Source organism: Xiphophorus hellerii, chromosome 22 (genome assembly GCF_003331165.1).
Source record: "Xiphophorus hellerii strain 12219 chromosome 22, Xiphophorus_hellerii-4.1, whole genome shotgun sequence".
NCBI lineage: Eukaryota > Metazoa > Chordata > Actinopteri > Cyprinodontiformes > Poeciliidae > Xiphophorus > Xiphophorus hellerii.
The window spans coordinates 10,912,478-10,930,624 of NC_045693.1; the positions used below are offsets into that span (position 1 = coordinate 10,912,478).

The window sequence follows — 18,147 nt, forward strand, 5'->3', positions numbered from 1 at the left end:
ACATGACATTACTCTGTCATGAACATGAAGGAGTCTTCATGAATAAGTGTCTTTTGGTAAGTAATGACTCTTTTAACCCAAATCTGCATTAAAAGTTGCATTAAAAGTGTTAACTTGGCATTATTTGGCAAATAATGACTTTTTTATGCAAAGTTGCATTAAAACTTACACTAAAAGTCAATTAAAAGAGTCAGCTTTGCATTAAAAGTGTCATTATTTACTGAATGACATAAAGACTCTTTCATGTTCACAACAGATGTTATGTCATGTTTATGACGGTATAATGTCAGTCTCATGCACACCGCTTCAAAAAAAATAAGTGTTACCAAACGACTAAAAGTTTTGTTTTTCAAAAAGTTACTCAAGTAAATGTAACTAATTTCTACCTGACTCTGACTATATTCACTAAATCTGATTACTTTTGAGAGCAGCAGACTGCACTGGATTTTATTTAGGGGCATCAGACAAAAGGAGGCTGAAAACAAATATGACAACATTTAAGATTTGTATTTGAGAAACAAAAAAACCTGAAATACATGTAAAAATTTTAACAACTTCTGGTTGGTGTTTTGCATAAAATCCATTGAAACTAAATTTTTGTCATGATTAAATAAAATAAATTCGAAAAAAAAAAAAAAATAGGACAAAGGACAAAAAGAGCCATCACTATGACAGACGATGCTCTTTTCTTCTCCGTCCTCTGTACTCTGTGTGGAGCCACTTTTAGACGCAGCCTTATAGAAAAACGACTTCCACAGAGAAGCGTGGCAGTGCTGGAGATCAAGTCACCTCTGGTCTCCACTGCAGATGGTCTCATTTATGAGAGGGTGCTCTCTTGTGGCCACTGAGAGTAAAATATGACCCACGCTTGGATTGACAGGAAATATCCCACTCTCAAAGTCAAAAACGTGGGCTGCTGGACAGACAGACAGACAGACAGACAGACAGACAGACAGACAGATAGATAGATAGATAGATAGATAGATAGATAGATAGATAGATAGATAGATAGATAGATAGATAGATCTGCGCATTTAAATCTATCTGCGCGCTCTCACTCCATGTTTTCTCTATTTCCCTCTCTCTTTTTCTCTCTCTTTCTCTCTCTCTCCACATCTTATTTCCTCCTCTCCTGCTACTACAGTGCACCTTCACTTGTTCAGCCCTCAGTCTGAGAGGAGGAGGATGATGATGACATGTGATTGGCCAGGCGGGGACTGGTAGTCCGGGGGTTGGCACTGCGAGGCTTTTCGTTGCTCCCCGTGTTCATGTTTACACCTTTGCTGACCGGGACGAGAGGAGACGCGGCGCGCCGGGGTCCGGTGGACAAACTCGGGAGTAAAGTCTTTGGGCTATTATTTTTTGCTACAAACTGTCAGCGTTTTATCTTTTGCGCTTCTTTTTTTCTTCTTTTTCTTTTCTTTTCTTTTTTTTTGGGGCGCAGAACTGGACTCGCTTTCGTTTAATTTCTCCGTCCAGCGCAGCGATGCGTCAAAGTTTTTGGTGACTCTCAGTGCATTTGTGCGCTTAGGGCTGGGAACCAGGTCAACCTGACAGATCTTGCCTTTAAACATCGTGACATCTCTAAACACAAACTTTTAATGCGAACGGAATTAAAGTTTTGGCGATGGATGCTTTTTAAACCAAAGGAAAAAGATTAACTCGCGTTTTTGCTCAGTTGATGAACTCGAGGGCGTTCAAGCCAGCCTCATCCTGTGGGTAACGACCGTGCAGGACAGGAGCCCCCCTCGGTGCGGAGGCGCAGCCGAAAAAGATGCGCCCTCTTCGGATGCAGCGTGACCAAATTGCCGGTCCTTTGGTTCTTCTTCTCCTGGTCTGTGGATTTGTGGCGTCTGACACGGGTAAGTTTCAACTCACATGGCGAAACGCACGCACAGCATCCAGCTGTGCTCACAAAGCGAGCATTTTAATCAGTTTGAAGAATTTAAATCAGAGTCATCCAGGTTACCTCTAAACCCCAGAGTGTTATCTATGAAGGGGGAAAGCAGCGCGGGGGTCTGGGACCTCCTGCTGACGAGCGTTTTCTTTCTTTTCCACACAGCAAAGTCTCAGTGTTACAGTAAACCTGAGCTCAGAGCTCTCTTTTCTTCTTGGAGCGGAAAAATCAAAGTCCCCCGGTGCGCAGGGAGTAATTAAGGTTTTGCTCCATGCCTTCCTGGCCTCTCCACAGAGGAAAAGGCAAAGAAAAAGCCATGTGAAATGAAATGACACTTGACAAACTTTCTCATCCTCAATAAAATATAGATCTTTTCAAGCACGGGTTGCTACATTTCCTGGGAACCTGCTTATGAAATGCTGAAGTTATCATTGTAAACTATTTATGCTTCTTCAATGTATTTTTCATTATGTTTGAAAGTTGCATTCAGAGTAGCTCAGACTGAGGAAGGGACAGACTGGGATTTATAAATGAGTGACATGGACTGGTGTAAAGTTCTCACACTGTGGTAACTTTGTGTAAAAATACTACAACATGACAGTATATACACAGAAAATGAATCTAAACATTTTCACAATTGCTTTTTTTTTTACATCTTAAGGGCAACTTCTCTTTTCACTGCATCTAAAATATTTTAAATATTGTAATAATGTCATTATAATTATTATTTAATTTTTTTTTTCATTTTTTTTCATGTTTAACAAAAATGTTGAAAAAACACAACTGGCTGCTTAACTTAAATATGTCGCAAAGCTTTCCAACTGTAGTTTAATAAGATGTTTATTTATTCAAAGTGTTGGGTGGCATTCACATAGTATGATGCTGCCACCATCATGTTGGATTCAGTTTTCACACCACAGCTTCTTTTGTCTTACTTGCTTTTTTTTTAGCATATTTTTATTTTGGAAAGCTAAATAATTTACAACAATTTGATATTTGTAAAGTGTAGATAGCTTCTTTCAGCCAGCTGTCCGGAAGTGTGACAGCAGGTGGGTAATAGGAAGGGAACATTCAGGCACTTTTCCTGACATCTCATCAATTTAAATGGTTGGATCAATGTGGCTGAACATTTTAGCACGTCTGTGAACATAAAAATTTTTAAAATCTTGATACTGGTGATCAGCCCATCCCTGAATTGTTCAAATATTTTTTAGACTGCAAAATATGTTGCTAAAGATTTAAAAACTCAATTTTTAAATCAATTTTCTTAATGTGCTACAATAACTTAAAAAATATATGAAACCTGAAAACAGAACTGAAAAACATCTTTTTTAAATGAAGGTTATAAATAGCAGGTTTCAAATCTTCTTCGCTTGTTTTCCTATTTAGAAATTAAAGTTAGAATTGACTTGAGAAAATTGCAGTTTGTATAAATAAATGCAACATTTCTTAACAGTTCAAAAGTTTCATTTTTCCGTTTTTCATAGAGCTCCCAAGTAGTCTGACCTGTAATCTTTTAAATTGGATGTTTGGATGCTTTGGTGTTTGTCACAACCTCCAGTATGATAAGTTTGGTGATTCCTATGTCAATTTAACACTTTGAGACTCCAACGTCATAGTAATGACTCTTTAAATCTCATTTTGGTTTAGCCTGTTTGTAGCCAAGTATAGAATCATCCTCCCCTCCCTTTGTCCGACCAGATTGAAAAACAAGGCAGAAATCAGAGGGTTTAGTGGATTGTGGATTAAGCTTGGCGTACAGTTGGTTAAAAAAAGAACAATGCAGCGTGCTTTGGGGGCAAAATCTTAGACGGCTCTGAGAAATAAATCTGATCCTCTTTCTCTTTTTTTTTGCTGTTATAGTAGTAATCTTTTGTAGAAATGTATACAGTCTCCCAAGATGTTCATCATTTTTTAAAGGCCAATAAGATATCCCGGCTCATCAGCAGCACCACTACCACCTCTGCTACCAATAGCTCCCAAGGTCCTTGTGGGTCTGTTATTCCCTGAAGCAGGGCAGAAAAGCAGCTTAGGTTTATTAAAGTTGTTAGCCATTCTGAAATCCTTTCATGAGAATTGTTGATAAAAAAAAATATTGTAGGACTGCAGGGAATTCCGATTAGAGAACCAGATTAGGCATGGGGTGGTTACTGGTATGGCATACCACGGTTTAAAAAAGCTATGATTTCAAATATGCTAAAAAAAAATTGCATCATGTCCTTCCAGATATATAAAATCTCCATAAAAACTGGAGGAAGTGCCAGTTCCTCCAGTAGTACTTCCCCCTCCTTTACCTGTTGCAGTGCACTGCCGGTCAGCTGTCTGAAAAGAAAGCCATGGCATACATTTAAAAAACATGGCCAGTGATGTGAAAACTAAAGGACCACCTCACATTATGGGCTTTTATTACAGCCCATTTGTTTTGAAACTTAACTTGGCAAGCTGAGAGCAAGCTCTGTTAAACATTCATCTGTAGATAGTCATCAGAGATCAGTTTGTTAAACCTTGTAAAGACATAAACAGCACAAAAGTTTAATAGTTTGAGCAAGAGTGCAACAAAAATAGCTGAATTAAGAGAGTTTATGTTTTTATTTGTGAATGAATGTTAAAACAAAAGTTAAAATCATTGTATTATAACTGTAATATGTCATGGTAATATGTTATAGGACTCTAGCAGCAGGAATAATGTTGTCTATCCTAAATAAAAGCAACTAAGTCACTCATTTTATTATTAAAACTTTGTGTAAATATGCTTTATCATACCATGGGAATCTCATGCTGTTCCAAGCTTAGAGCACATGTAGAAGGAGGAGGGGGGGTGAAGGAGACAATAGCACAGTGTGCACCAGTAAAGTTTCTGTCTGGGAGAGAGGAAGCGAGAGATATATTTATGGTAGCCATGATGGGATGGACGGATTGCATTTATCTTCTCTCCCATTGTGGGTAAACCTTTCCTCTGCTGCATCATCCCCCCACGATCCTGTCTCAGTTTCTCACCATTTTGTGGATCTGCTGAGCTTTTTACTTTAGAGCTTTTTTTCCCTGTGTTGACATATACATTAATTACCGTGTTGCCAGGAACACTTGTCTCGAGTTACTACCCTGATATCCACTGTTTTTGCAGCGTGCGTGCGGGGGCGTGCGCATAGGGGCATGTGTGTGTGTGTGTGGGCGTGTACAGTCCATTCAAGGCTTCAATATAATTGGAAAATTGAAAGAAGAAAGGGATGTTTATACAAAGTTGGTGTCTTTAAGATGAATAGATTCCCAGCAGCACCAATCAGAGGCAAACTTGTGAGCTTTGTTCAGTTTAGATGATTAAATTTTTCAGTAATGTTCAGTAATTATTTACTTTATTCAGTTCTTTCACTGTTTTTATCATTTTTATTAGTATTTAGTAAAGCTAGCTTGTTCTCGCTCTTCCACAGCCTGATATAGAAAGGTAAAATATCAGCATTTAAAGAACTCCCATCTGCCAAACCGTTCTAAAACAAAAAGCAAAATTATCCAGAAGTTGACATTTTAAATGGTCTTTAGCGTCTCAGTGATTACTGCAGCCTGAGTTGAGAATAAAGACTCATGACCTGAAATCTTAAGATTTTCTAAGGATGCCAAGATTCAAAAATCCAACATGTGCCAAAATAAAAGTCAGAATTTAAAAATAATAACATTGAGAATTGGAAAATCCTTGTCTGACAAAAGTCTTGCTCTCGCTTGCTCTCTCACAGCCTCAATGAACCACAGTCAGGTCTTGACATGTTTTAGAAAATACTATTTTCTTTTGAATATCCTGTTGCATTCAGTAACCATGGTGTTTTCACTGCAACTTAGTCTCTGATCAGGTCAGGACTAATCAGACTGAAAATCAGATGATTCTGACTAGCAGCTGAATTGCTGGCGCTTCTCTTCCCAGCAGGTAAAGGATGAAGCAGGTGGAAGTGTCCAGACTGTAAGACAGCAGGGGAGTGAGTGTGATTTAAATGGGCAGTCGGGAGTTGAGCATCAAGAAGCACAACATGTCAGACATTGAAAGAGAAATTCAACTTGATTTCTCATTTGTGTCAAGTTTTGAAATCTTCCCCGCGAACAATGCTTGAAGCCTCTGGAGAATCTTGTTCTTTAATATTACATGCCAGCGTGTTAAAGGCGTCTGAAATATTTGTGCCCTTGCTCTGTGGAGGGGTCAGGAGACTTCTGCAACTTTCAGACTGCTAGAGCGTGTGGTTTACATTCACGGGAAGGAAGGAATGTGACAACAAAGCTTACCTTGAGCAGACACCTAAGTAGATTTGGCTTCAAAGACACTCAACAGATTGAGATGTCAGATTAGATTCGAGTGTGTCTGAAACATGTAGTCATAACAAAAGTGCTGTCGGGCCGTTGCATCCGCAGAGGTTTGAACAGGTGGTTGGTAGCACGGATAAGCAGCTCTCTGCGAACCAGGCCAGATCCGCGGACCAGTTCTGCTTGCACACCAAGCCGGGCCGCATTCCGTCCTGAGGCAGTGCATTAGTTTTATGGCCGTCAGGCGGCAGGGGATGGGAAGGCTGGCCAGCCCCTGCCCTCTCTGCTGTATTATTCATATGTGCAAAGTGGTCTTTTTTAATATTTAAAATGTGCTTATGATGCTCAAATTCTTGAAATCTGAGATGGCTAAAGAGAAAGAGGTTGGAGGGGAGCCGCTGCTGAGTTCTCCTTAGAGTAACTGACACGGATGGCTACAGGAGGTGGTGAAAAATTTTTAAAGTCCTAGTCCACATTTATAAACTGTGTCGTTTGAGCACGAGGACCAATTGCAGCTTGGAGCTATTAGAGATGATGCCCCTGAGCTGAATAACAAAAATTTTATTTAGGATGATGTTTTCCATCTTTAGGCAAATATGGCAAAAAAAAAAAAGAGGAACAGGAAGAGAAGCGTGTCTGTGAGAAAGACATTGAAAGGCTAATCTCAGGGCAAGGCTTTTAAATATTCTTTATAGGGAAAAGGCTGAAGAAGAAAACTCTGTACCAGTAGCATTCAAGCATCATTAAACCTCTGGCACAGGCCAGACTCAGTGGTACTAAGATGGGAAGGAGGGGGAAAAAATGGAAACGCATTCAATGTGCACAGAAACGAAGTTATTGCTAGCAACATCAGGAGAAACAGTAGTTAAAAAGAAAGATATTGTTGAGAAGGGAGGTGGGGGGTTGAAAGTGAAAAGAGACACACAAATCTACCAAGAGGATGTTTTTATTAAGGCTCTTATCGATGGAAAGAGCTTGCAGTATTAAGAGCAGACATGTTTAATGCTTTGCCAATATGGTGCATGTTAGACGACGCTATAAATCTGCAGCAAACAGCAAAGGGCTCTGTAAGAGAGCAAAACAACAAGGTAAATGGGAGAGGGAGCTGACTATGAAGAGTGCGAAGTGAAATTACTGTTGTAGTTGAAGAAAGACTTTGAGCTGATACTGCCGTGACTGGGATATAGCTTCAAACACAAGCCATTGTTTCTTCTGCAGAGATAGTAAATTAAAGTATTTTATATTGATTTAATCATTTTGGTTTAACTATCTTGTTTATCTCAGACTAGAGGAACTCCTAAAATATGTCCCAGGTTTGAGTCAGTATTAGATTGTCAGAGTATGATAATATTCTGTAAGAATAACACAGTTTCACATTATCATAGTACTCACAAAAGAATTGTGTGTGAAAATGAGTAAAACTGGGAGTAAAATAAGCCTGTATTAGCTGGCCAAAAATCTATAATCAAAACTCACTGCATTTTGAATACTCCACAGGTTCAGACATGGAGCTATGATAATATGTCCGGGGTCTGACCATATCCATGTACTGTATATGATGGAGGAATGCACAGTGCATGTGGAGTGCTCAGCCTAAATGCCTCTGCAATAATCCAGATTATGCTAAAATAATGTTTTCCTTACCTTTTTTGGGGTCATTCATCAACTGCCTTACATGTGAAAGTTGGTCCTGTTTAATCACGTAGACTTCAGATCATTTCCATAAATACTCTCTAATTCTTTAAAGTTATTTTATAAAGACTTTGCATCCCACCTTGTGACTTTCAAAAAGTAGTTTTTAAACAGTTTGTTTTTCAGTGTCATTGGAACTTTAGTTTGCTTTTGGTTTCTTTTGTCTCTTTTGTTTTGCACTTTAAGTCAAAGACATGTTGTTTAGGCTATGGTTTGATTGACTGAGGTCTTCTTGTATTTTTATTCATTCTCTGTTTAGTTCCTTTTTCCTGGTATATTCATTTAATACAGTTTTCCTCCTGCACCCTGTTGTTAATTAGATTCACCTGTTTGTCATCTAGTAATCACCATCCCTGTTGTTGGATGGATGGATAGTTTCAGTGACAGATGGGAGTTGAGTTTCTGCTCTGCCAGCAGGACTGGGTACCCCCTTCCCTTCCATCACGCCCTGTGGGGGCAGATTGGGTGGAGCCGACATGGAGGCATGAAGAAAACCTCTGTGGGGTTCCATTGTACTTTAGATGAATAGGACACTCCAAAGGGCTTTTTCTGCCCCCTTTGTGTGGGGTAAAGAGGGACAGCAAGAGAACACACACGCACACACGCCTTCACAACTTCACCAGGAGCACTGCTTCCTTTTATCTGTTTTCAAAAGGTGTGTCACTATTGCCCAACAATTCATGCAAGTTAAACTTGTTTGAGCTGAAAATGTCTGATTCTCTCGACGATTCATATGCTAAACCAAGCTTGGTGACATCGAATGTTAAGAAGACAGCAGCCTCCCACACATGCTTGCATACACCCACTGCGGTTCCTGCAAAGCAGACTCATGTCCCGTTATGAAGAGGTACCGTTTGTGTGTCTAATACTGGCAGACCTGCTCGGCCGCTGGGAGGAAAAAGTGAGTTAGCACTGGAATTTTCACTTAAAGATCTTAGTGGCACTCGGAGCGTCGTGACCAATAGGATCTGGATTCTCTGCGGGGGATCCAGCCAGATCCAGAGCAACCACTTTTACCCCTAAGTCGGTACACACACACATACACACGTTGTAAAAGCCATAAAAGTGAGGACCGGAGATCGGAGACTGTGTCAGCTCCTGATTGGCTGCTCTCTGGTCCAGCTGTCTGCGTGTGTCCTCGTCTTAAAAGAGGGTTTTTCAGAACATATAGATTTCCCTCATCCTCTTAGTTGAGGTTTTTTTTTTTGTCTTCAAAGCACCAAGTCATCCCTGAAACCACAGTCTGTTAATGGTTTTGTGTGTGTGTGAGTCAGTGTGTAACTGCAGGAAAATATATCTAAGGCTGTGTTGTTATTGCCGTTTACATCAGTGGAGAAAATGTGCTGCACTAATAAAGACAGCAATTTTAAATGGATAGTTCAGGATTTTAAAGTGAGATTCGGCAAAGAGGTTATGTGCACTTAATATGTTACATCACTCTCTTGGTATTTTCATTTAGTATAAATTCAGATTTGTTGGTCCCAGAAGCTGAAGCTAACGGTTAGTCCCAAAAGGGGCCAAGAACAGAGTGGACTTCTATTGCAACCACATCATAGCAGCTACTGGAATGCTCTTTTGCAAACCTTTAACCCATTTCCACATTGGCATGTAAACAGAAGTCAATGGATATTAGAACAACCAATGGAGGTGGTGGACTAGCAATCTTTTCTAGATGAATCATAAACTGTCAACATTGTTTAGTGTTTACAATCAAAGTAGATACAAAATACAAAACGCGGCCAAAGATGCGTTGCGTTTACCCCTGGACCACAGTTTCCCATTTTCATCAAGTTTTATGCACATTTTGGGGCGTGCTGTGGTGGCGCAGGGGGTTAGCACGCCCCACGTTTGGAGGCCTTAGTCCTCTACACGGACGTCGCGGGTTCGACTCCCGGTCCCGACGACCTTTGCCGCATGTCTTCCTCACCCTCCTTCCTGTCTGCCTACTGTGAAAAAAAAAAATATGAGCCACTAGCGCCGCAAAAACTCTTCAGAGAAAAAAATGAAAAAAAAAAAAAAAAGTTTTATGCACATTTTGAAGTATGTTGTTAGAAACAGTTGATAGAAAAGGCAAATTTCCAAAATGAAAGCAACTTTAGTTTTGCAAAAAAGCTTCTACGCTTTCTTGAGATGGTTTTTGACTTTTACAAAAAAGAGTTAATGCACAAAACAGGAAATGGAAACATATTTGCTGAATTAGTTCTGGCATGGCAAACTTTTCCATCGACTGCTTGTTCTCTGCCTTACAACAGGCACAAAATTAAGAGAAATTTTTAAAGGCAAACTTTCAGCATGGAGGCGAGAATTCTCCATCTTTGTGGTCCGTGCTAATTTTCAACTTCTGCATCTTGTTTATTACAAACATAGTTACCATCAACTTCTGCTGAAATTAAAATCTGATTGAGTCGCTCCAAATCATTAGATGGAAACCCGTGTAATTCACATTTCCTCATGTATTTCTTTTTTTTGACATTTCAAATGTTTGCTTAGTATTCGCATGACAATCAGATGGAAACATAGCTACCGATTCTGAAGACAAATAACTTTAGCTCTTCTTTGCCTCAGTGCCTCAGTGGCATCTTCTAAAAGTTGTGTTGCCCAACTTGTCATTGCTTACATATGGTGATCATAACAAGATTTTCCTTATTAGAAAAACCTTGTAGTTTTGAATTTTCACTGGTCAGGGCCAAATCAATTTCAGCCACCTGTTGCATCTCAATGTTTAAGAAAACCCTGCTTTGAAAGTGAAGGACTAATTTTTTTCCCTAGTGTTTGTTTCTTTTACCAATTTCTCACACAAAACTACAACCCTTAAAATCAATATTAATATACCACTGTCATAACTCATTTCTTCTTCCCTCAGTTTCATGAAACTCTAATGGGCATATATACATAGCGTTGTATACTCATCTATGCCAACCTCTTTCGTCCATCTCTTTCACTCCATCATCATTATTTTCAGTAAGAGTTTGAGAATTGCTCTTCAGAAGGCAGCGTGAAAAATCCCATTTTTCTGGGTGTAACGCTTATTAGGGTCCCATCTGCCCTTGAGATACTCATGAATGTGGGGAGGTGTATGGGTTGTCAAGGAAGGGCAGAGGAGGGGACTCCGAGGGGGAGCTTTGTCATTCCTGTGTTTAAGTGGATGTGGGAGCCACTGGGGGGGCTCATGCGAGGTACGATCAGTCTCTTAACGCTGCAGAGCGCACACTGAGCAGCTGGTGTGTCTAAAGCACGGGAATGACACACAGACCTCCCTGGAGAGAGGGGCATACATGTGCACACCTCTGGCAAAAGAAAGAAGACGGAAATCATTTAGCACCCTTAGTCTTTGTGGCACGCAGCTAAGCAACAGCAGGACTTTCAGATCATTAACTTTTTTTCCTTGCTTGGGTTTAAAATTAACTCAGATGATGTCTATTCTATGTATTAGTGAGTGTAGGTGTGTGCAAGAAGGAAAGAGGCACTGCTTTGATGGATTGTGTGTGATAGGCTGCATGTCAGACGGCTGCTGTTCCGTGATTTAATGTAGTGCTTGTTGTGGAGTCAAAGCATCATGTTTGTCTCTTAAGCTCATTGTCCCTGTCTGTTCAGGGCGTTGATCTGCTACTTAATCAGAGGTTGGAAAGCGCGTGGCTAAACTCTTGTTGACTCTTCTGCTTTTTTTTTTTTTTTACTTTCTTTTTCTATTTTCATCCAGAAATGCACTAATCAGTTGGCAGGTGATCAAAATTGGCCAATTTTCCCTTGATTGTCTCTGATGCATGATCTGTGGCTTAATTAGTTAAAAACATCTGAGTACATTTTTTATTTATTAAATGCATAACAAGTAAAAAACATCCATTATTACAAATATAATATTTGAAATGAGATTCCAGGAATCTGATCACCTTGAGTGAAAACACCCCAGTCATGTACAATCAAATGTTAACTATAAATAATATAATTGCTCCAAATAGAATAAAAATAAAGCCTTCATTTGTTCCTTAGTGTGTGTATACTTACAGTATGTTCCCTTAACAAGAGTTATGGATGGCATCCCTACGGGATGATGCTGCCACCACCATGCTTTTGAAGATTAATACAGTAACTCTCCTTTTTGCAACCAGAAGTTTTTCAGACATGTTTTGTTCTTGTAAACTTACCCTTCTTTCAACCATCTAACAGTGTGCAGAAGCAAGAAGAAAAGAGAAGTATTAAGTTATTCCAACATTCAAAAAGTTGGAGAAAACTCAAAATCTTGTGCCTTTACTGGATTCTTATTTAAAGCACTTAAAAATTTTGACATGATGTATGGCAGAAACATTTGGCCTCTATATTGCTTCGCCTTTTTGAGTTGAATAAAATCTTAGGAGAAGCGACATAAGCTTTGATGCATTAACGATCACCTAATTCTGTCAATATGAGTTTGATTCTTCTGCCAAAAAAACTCATGACACATTTTATATCTTCTAGATGTTACTTCCCTGGTCAAAGTTGGACTGAGAGAAAATTTGAAATCAGCAATGGTCTGGAAAAGCCTAATCCTTGCATCTCTACCATTTTACCTTCTTTCAGCTTCTCTTAAACCCTTTCCCATTTTTGATCCTTTAAGATCTTGCGTAGGAAAAAACTCTGCTATACAAAATATAGAGCTTCATCCTCACAGTATAAGCAGATGCATACAAACAGCCACAGTTGCGGCAATAATCCCCATTTCTGAGCAAACACTCTTGGAACCATAGCAAAGAGCAGCGTGAAAGAACGGGATCTGGCCTCATCCACTCTTTAATTCCTCTACCCATCTTCAGCTTTGGGACCTAATTCTTACTTCTCCTCTCTATGCTCTGACTGGGAGCAAGCACACAGGAAAAAAAAGACTCCCTTCTCACTTGAATTCAGGTCTTAATCAAGGGTTGACAAGCATGTCTTGGTTTGTGTGTTTGGTGAGTGTGTGTGTGTGCGCTTCACACTGATGGGAAACAAACTGAATTACTCAGGTATCACTCCGTTTTTCTGCTTGGGTCACAAAGGGGTCGTACTCTCTCTCAGTCAGTCTGCTCATACCGACGTGCCGCTTCTTCACTCTTCTGGCACCTCTTCGGATTGCGCAGAAGGAATCCTGTTGTGGTCACCATGCAAAGTGTCATGCATCAGCCGCTGCGGAGTAAGAAACCATTTGTGCAAAGCAGAGGGATGAGAGATCTCATATAATGTGGCAGATGTACCTGCATGTAATTAAGGCTAGATTTAAGTGTCGGAGCAAACATGCGCATTGAGTGTGTCAGCGGGTGTGTATTTCAAGCCTCTTACCTGCTGCTGACCAGATGGGCTCTACAGACGACCTCACGCTCACCTCTTTTCCCCTTCGCTCTGCTTAGATTAGGTGGTGAGCCGAAGTAAGGCGTAGGCATCGCGGTGGACATACGAAGCCCACCACCCCCCACTGCAACGGCCAGTCCCTCCCCACACACACATCCACAAACAAATGCAGAGCACATATGCAGACCTCATTCTTCATATTAGATATTTCAGATGACAATATGTTGTTTGTGTGTAGGCGTGTGGGGGGGTGTGTGTGTGTGCAGCACAGTCTGCTGTTTATGGGGATTATGAAAGCAGATGGACAGACATGCTGACTGGTGAGGGTTCATTAACTCTGGGTGTCTCTATTCTGACTCTCATGCTGCTGTTACTCAGCCTCAGCTCACAACTAGTTCAGCAGCCAGAACGCATGTGTGTGTTGGTGTGTACTTGTTCAGCTATCCTATTTAGGACCATTACTGGCATATTTAATAAACTACTGAAGACCAATGGGCCATATGGGGACCAAAGCCTGGTCCTGATATAGTGGACCCCCTTTAATATAGGTTTAGAGGTAAGGTGTGAATTAGGTTTTGGTTAAGATCAGGGTTAGCTGTATACTAGTAATTGTTATTGTTAGGGAAAATGTTTGGTTTAGTCATTAAATGCAGTTACTAAAATGAATGGGAGTCAATGCAAAGTCCTAATATGGGTAGAAATACAATACCATATGTGAGATAGAGGAATTATAGATATTTATTGGCTGTTCAGAATGAGCTTGAAGATTCTGCTTGATTGGTTAAATGCTGTTTTCCATTGTTCATTTGGAACTTGGAAATTCTGACGTCACGGTCGGAAAAATCAACTGGAGCAACTTCTGAAGTCTGGGAAACTGGGAACATCTCCATTTATCCCCACTTATTTACTTATTTATGGATGGATGGATGATTTGATTTCTTACCCAGATCAGAAAAAATATTGTAACTCCCTAACTTTCCATAGTTTTTCAACTTATTTCCACACAAATTAAATTTTTTTCCCGATCTCCCTTGTTTTATGAACCAGAAATATTTCTAAAAAATAAAAAAAAAGCAGCAGGTGAAGCACACTTCATCCCATCAAGCCATAGGCAGCAGAGAAGTTTTACTCTGGGGTGACCCAGCATCTTGAGGCTAGGGAGCGTCTCCGCAGCATTCTTCCGCTCTGCTAAGGGAGATGAATAGTTACAGCGGATCATTAAACACAAAGCATTGTCTCCCTTTCTATGGCTTCAACCTTCACACTACAGCCAGCTCTCATCCCTATCTTCTGTGGCTTAATTAAAGGAACATGGATCATGTAGGGACAGACAGACACACACCTGTGGAGAGGCAGACAGGCAGACAGACGGGCTGGCAGATTCCTGGACAGATGGGTTGTTTGGTGCTCCTCTGAGGCCTCATAGCTATCAGACTCAGACAAATTGAGAGCCAGAGGCGTGACCAGAAGTAAGAACATCAATGGGGGAAAAAAATCAGAATGCTGCAAACACACTGATTAATCATTCATTTTACAAAAAGAAAAATTGTCTTTGATGATATTGAATCTTTGTTGTTCCAAATGAAAGTGGCAAGTGCTCGCTGTCTTCACTTCCTCATAATGTGTTAATGATAATTAGTCAACAAAGCAGAAGAAAAAATGTAAGAGAAAATCATCTTTCATGTTCCATTTTTGTCTGATAAAACACTAAAGCAAAAAGCCCACACCAGAAACATTACATCATAAATCACATTTATTTTTAATCAAAACATCTCTAGAAGTGGCTTGATGCCACATGTAGGGCGGACGCCAGGACATGTTGGCGGGCTCATTGTAACCAAGAAAAGAGCTATCACAGCATTTGCATAAGCATTTATCATTATTATTGTTTAAATTCATTTTTAAGTAGCACTAATACATTCAACAAATCTCATCTTGGGGCACTTCACAAAACAAATATGCCCATTCATGTGTAAACATATAAAATCCCATTCTGTTCTATTTTTTTCAATTCAATTGAACTATTGATTTGATTGATTTGATTACATACAAATAATCTAATTCTAATACACTTCAGCTGAATACAGTTGATCATATCATGCCAGTTTGACCAAGATAAAGAAACTCAAGTGATTACATCATGTTATTGACTATGCAGCAAAAATAAAACTTTGTGTAAGAAAAACCAAACAAGACACCAAGTTAATGGGGTCAGTATTAATTTCACTAACTTCGTCTAGGAAAAAGACACTTTTAAACACTGAAGTACTAGTTCATTAGCACTCTGTAGAAAATCTAGGAGAGTATTCAAAGATAATAGCAGTAATATCAGGAATCAAAGATAACACAATCAACTAGTAAGGAGTAGTTTCTATGACACAGAGGGTTGACAAAGTTTGTGGTAGGAATATTTTGTTCAAAGATTTTGTGCAGGAAAGACAGACTAGCTAACCAGAAACGCACCTGGTCCGGAGTACTTTCTGCAGAAATAAAAAGCAGCAGAGTGAACACACTGGGTTAATAACAACTAAAGCTCAGTCAGTGAATGCATCCAGAAGAAGCACACAGTCTTAAAGAAAAGCATGGAGGGGAAATCAAAAATGTAACATCAAGCTATTAGCAGCAATATCCCACTCAATAGATCTGCCCAGTGACACACGCTTGCACAAAAGCCCTGAGGAAGTATTAGTTTCTGTGGAAGGAAAACAAAAGAGGTAACACAAAGTTAATGACAGTCAATAGCTGACGAGGCAAACCACTGACCAAGTTTACTTTCTATGGAAAGAAAAAGACCAAGAAAACAGAAGTAGTTGGCAAAGTTAGTGGTAACTATATATTTGCCAATGGCATCCTCCACTAAAGATTAAAGTGGATATATATTAAAATGGGTGCTATATATTAAGGCACAAGAAAGAAAAACAAGACAACGAAATAAGTTAATGGCAGGAGTAAATTTTTTGATTGCTTTGGCACAAAAGAGAGACAGTTAATAGGTGTACCTTCTATAGAAAACAAACAAAGTATTCAAAGTTATTGGCAGCAGTAATAGCAAATAATGTATAAACAAATAGAAACAGGAGAAATATCTGAAGTTTAAGCTTAAGTCTGAATTAGTCGAGAACTGTAGGAGTTACTGACAAGGAAGAGCCACAAAAAGTAGGCAAAATGTTTGTTGTGTATTATGTGTCCTTGGCATAAGTTCACAGAGAAAGAAAACGGTTTGAACAGATTGTACATAGATATGTAATTATGCAACTCCATGGCAACTCTCTCTCCTGTGAAAAAACTGAAATTTGCACTTGGCTCTGTCGGATGAAAAATGGTACTAATCACTCTCTCGAAACGCATCTTATGCTGCATTCACACTCAGGTTTTATTAAAAATGGCTTCCTGAAATGATGTTTATGACATTTAAAACGAGATCACCGGTAACTTTACTGGTATTACATTAAATTATTTCACCTCTGTTTGTGTACAACTCACAGAAATTGTGAACAATATTCTATAATTGTCTTGAAACAAAATGTATTGTAATTTTATTGATAAATGTTACACAATGTGGTTATTATGCATCTGAGTTTTCTAAACCAAAAGCAACAATAAAAAATAAAATAAAATCTCAAGACCCATCCCATTAATGAGTGAGTGGATATAAAAACCCTTAACAGGTTAATATTTCTCTTCTGTAGCACTAAAAATGATTTTAAATTCAAATCATTAATTTGAGTAAGTTAACTTTTTGGTGGAAAAAAGAAAACCTGAGAAATAATATAACCACTGAGAAGTATGATACTTTCGGATGATTATCCGGCTGACTTTTTCATTATTAGATAAGGTGGCAAAATTTACTTTTAAAATTCATGCAGGCGTAGACTCTGCAAAGAGACACAGGCCCACAGAATCACACATCCTCTTCCTTACTTAACAGAATGTATCTTAAAAACTATTATTCCTCAACTGGGATTTTCTTTTCCTCACTGAATAAATTTAGTCAGATGAATAATTTTTTAATTTTTTTTTTCCATGTGGTGATGAAGGATTAAATAAATTTTCAGGGCTTTTTACACATCAGTACCAGGGGTGAAAATAAATGCATCTGACACCGAGTCAGAGTGTTACATTCTCTTATGCTCCAAAGCAAACTATTCCCATTTCAAATGAAAACAAAAAAAAATGCGAACAAAGAAACAAATCATTTTTTATAATAAAACAGTATCGTATTGTGACTTCACTTCTGCTCCTTTGGTGGGTGTGATGAGATGATTGAGTCTTTATGTTGGGTTCAGCTTAGGAAACTGTGAATAGTGGAGGGAAATAGAACATTTATGAGTGAGTGTCAGCTTCCACCCACGCTGCTGTCAGCGCTGGAGTTCGAACGTGTTTGTGTACCTGCATTACCTGCATAAGCTCGCGTGGATGTGTCGGCATCATGTGTTCGCGGCGCTGTTTTGCGTGGCGTTCGTTCTCTGTGCTGTTTTGAGTGACAGTTATGCGGCAGTGTGGAGTGTGTAAATCTCCTGCCGTTTTAAGCTCTCAGTTGTGGGCCTAACATTAGCACAACAATTTACACATCTGTCCTGAGGCAACTCTGAGAATAATGAAAGCCTCAGTCAAAGAGAAACTCTGAGTCTGTGTGTGTGTGTGTGTGGGAGCGGCAGGAGAGACTGTGTAAACAAGAGACAGAGGAGGTTTATTAAAACCCCACCAGCACTCACCATCCTTTTGTCCCCCTATTCTTAGTGGCCCTCACCTCTTCTCCCCCTCTTTCAGTCAGAGGAGCGATTACATGCCTGTGTCTCTCTTGTCTTTCATCTCTCTGTGAAGAGGAGAGGAATGAAGGTCTTCTGTGGCGTGTAATTACACAGAGACATCCTGGATGAGGGCGTCTGTCTCCAAAAACATACACAAAAAAAAAGGAGGAAGCCCTCCCGTCTTTTTTTTTCTCTTTAAATGCCTCTTGATTGAGGGAGATC

The 18,147-nt window shown here is 39.5% G+C and overlaps 1 protein-coding gene across 2 annotated transcripts in view; it reads left to right on the forward strand.

The window, feature by feature from the left end:
• Positions 1-1,128: 1,128 nt before the first annotated feature.
• The window catches only part of unc5b (unc-5 netrin receptor B), a 77,602-nt gene continuing 60,583 nt past the window's right edge, over positions 1,129-18,147 (forward strand). For both annotated transcript variants that reach the window (XM_032553722.1, XM_032553723.1), the window contains exon 1: positions 1,129-1,862. In XM_032553722.1, coding sequence (XP_032409613.1) covers positions 1,775-1,862 — 88 coding nt within the window. In that variant the 5' untranslated portion in view covers positions 1,129-1,774. The remainder of the gene's footprint in view (positions 1,863-18,147) is intronic.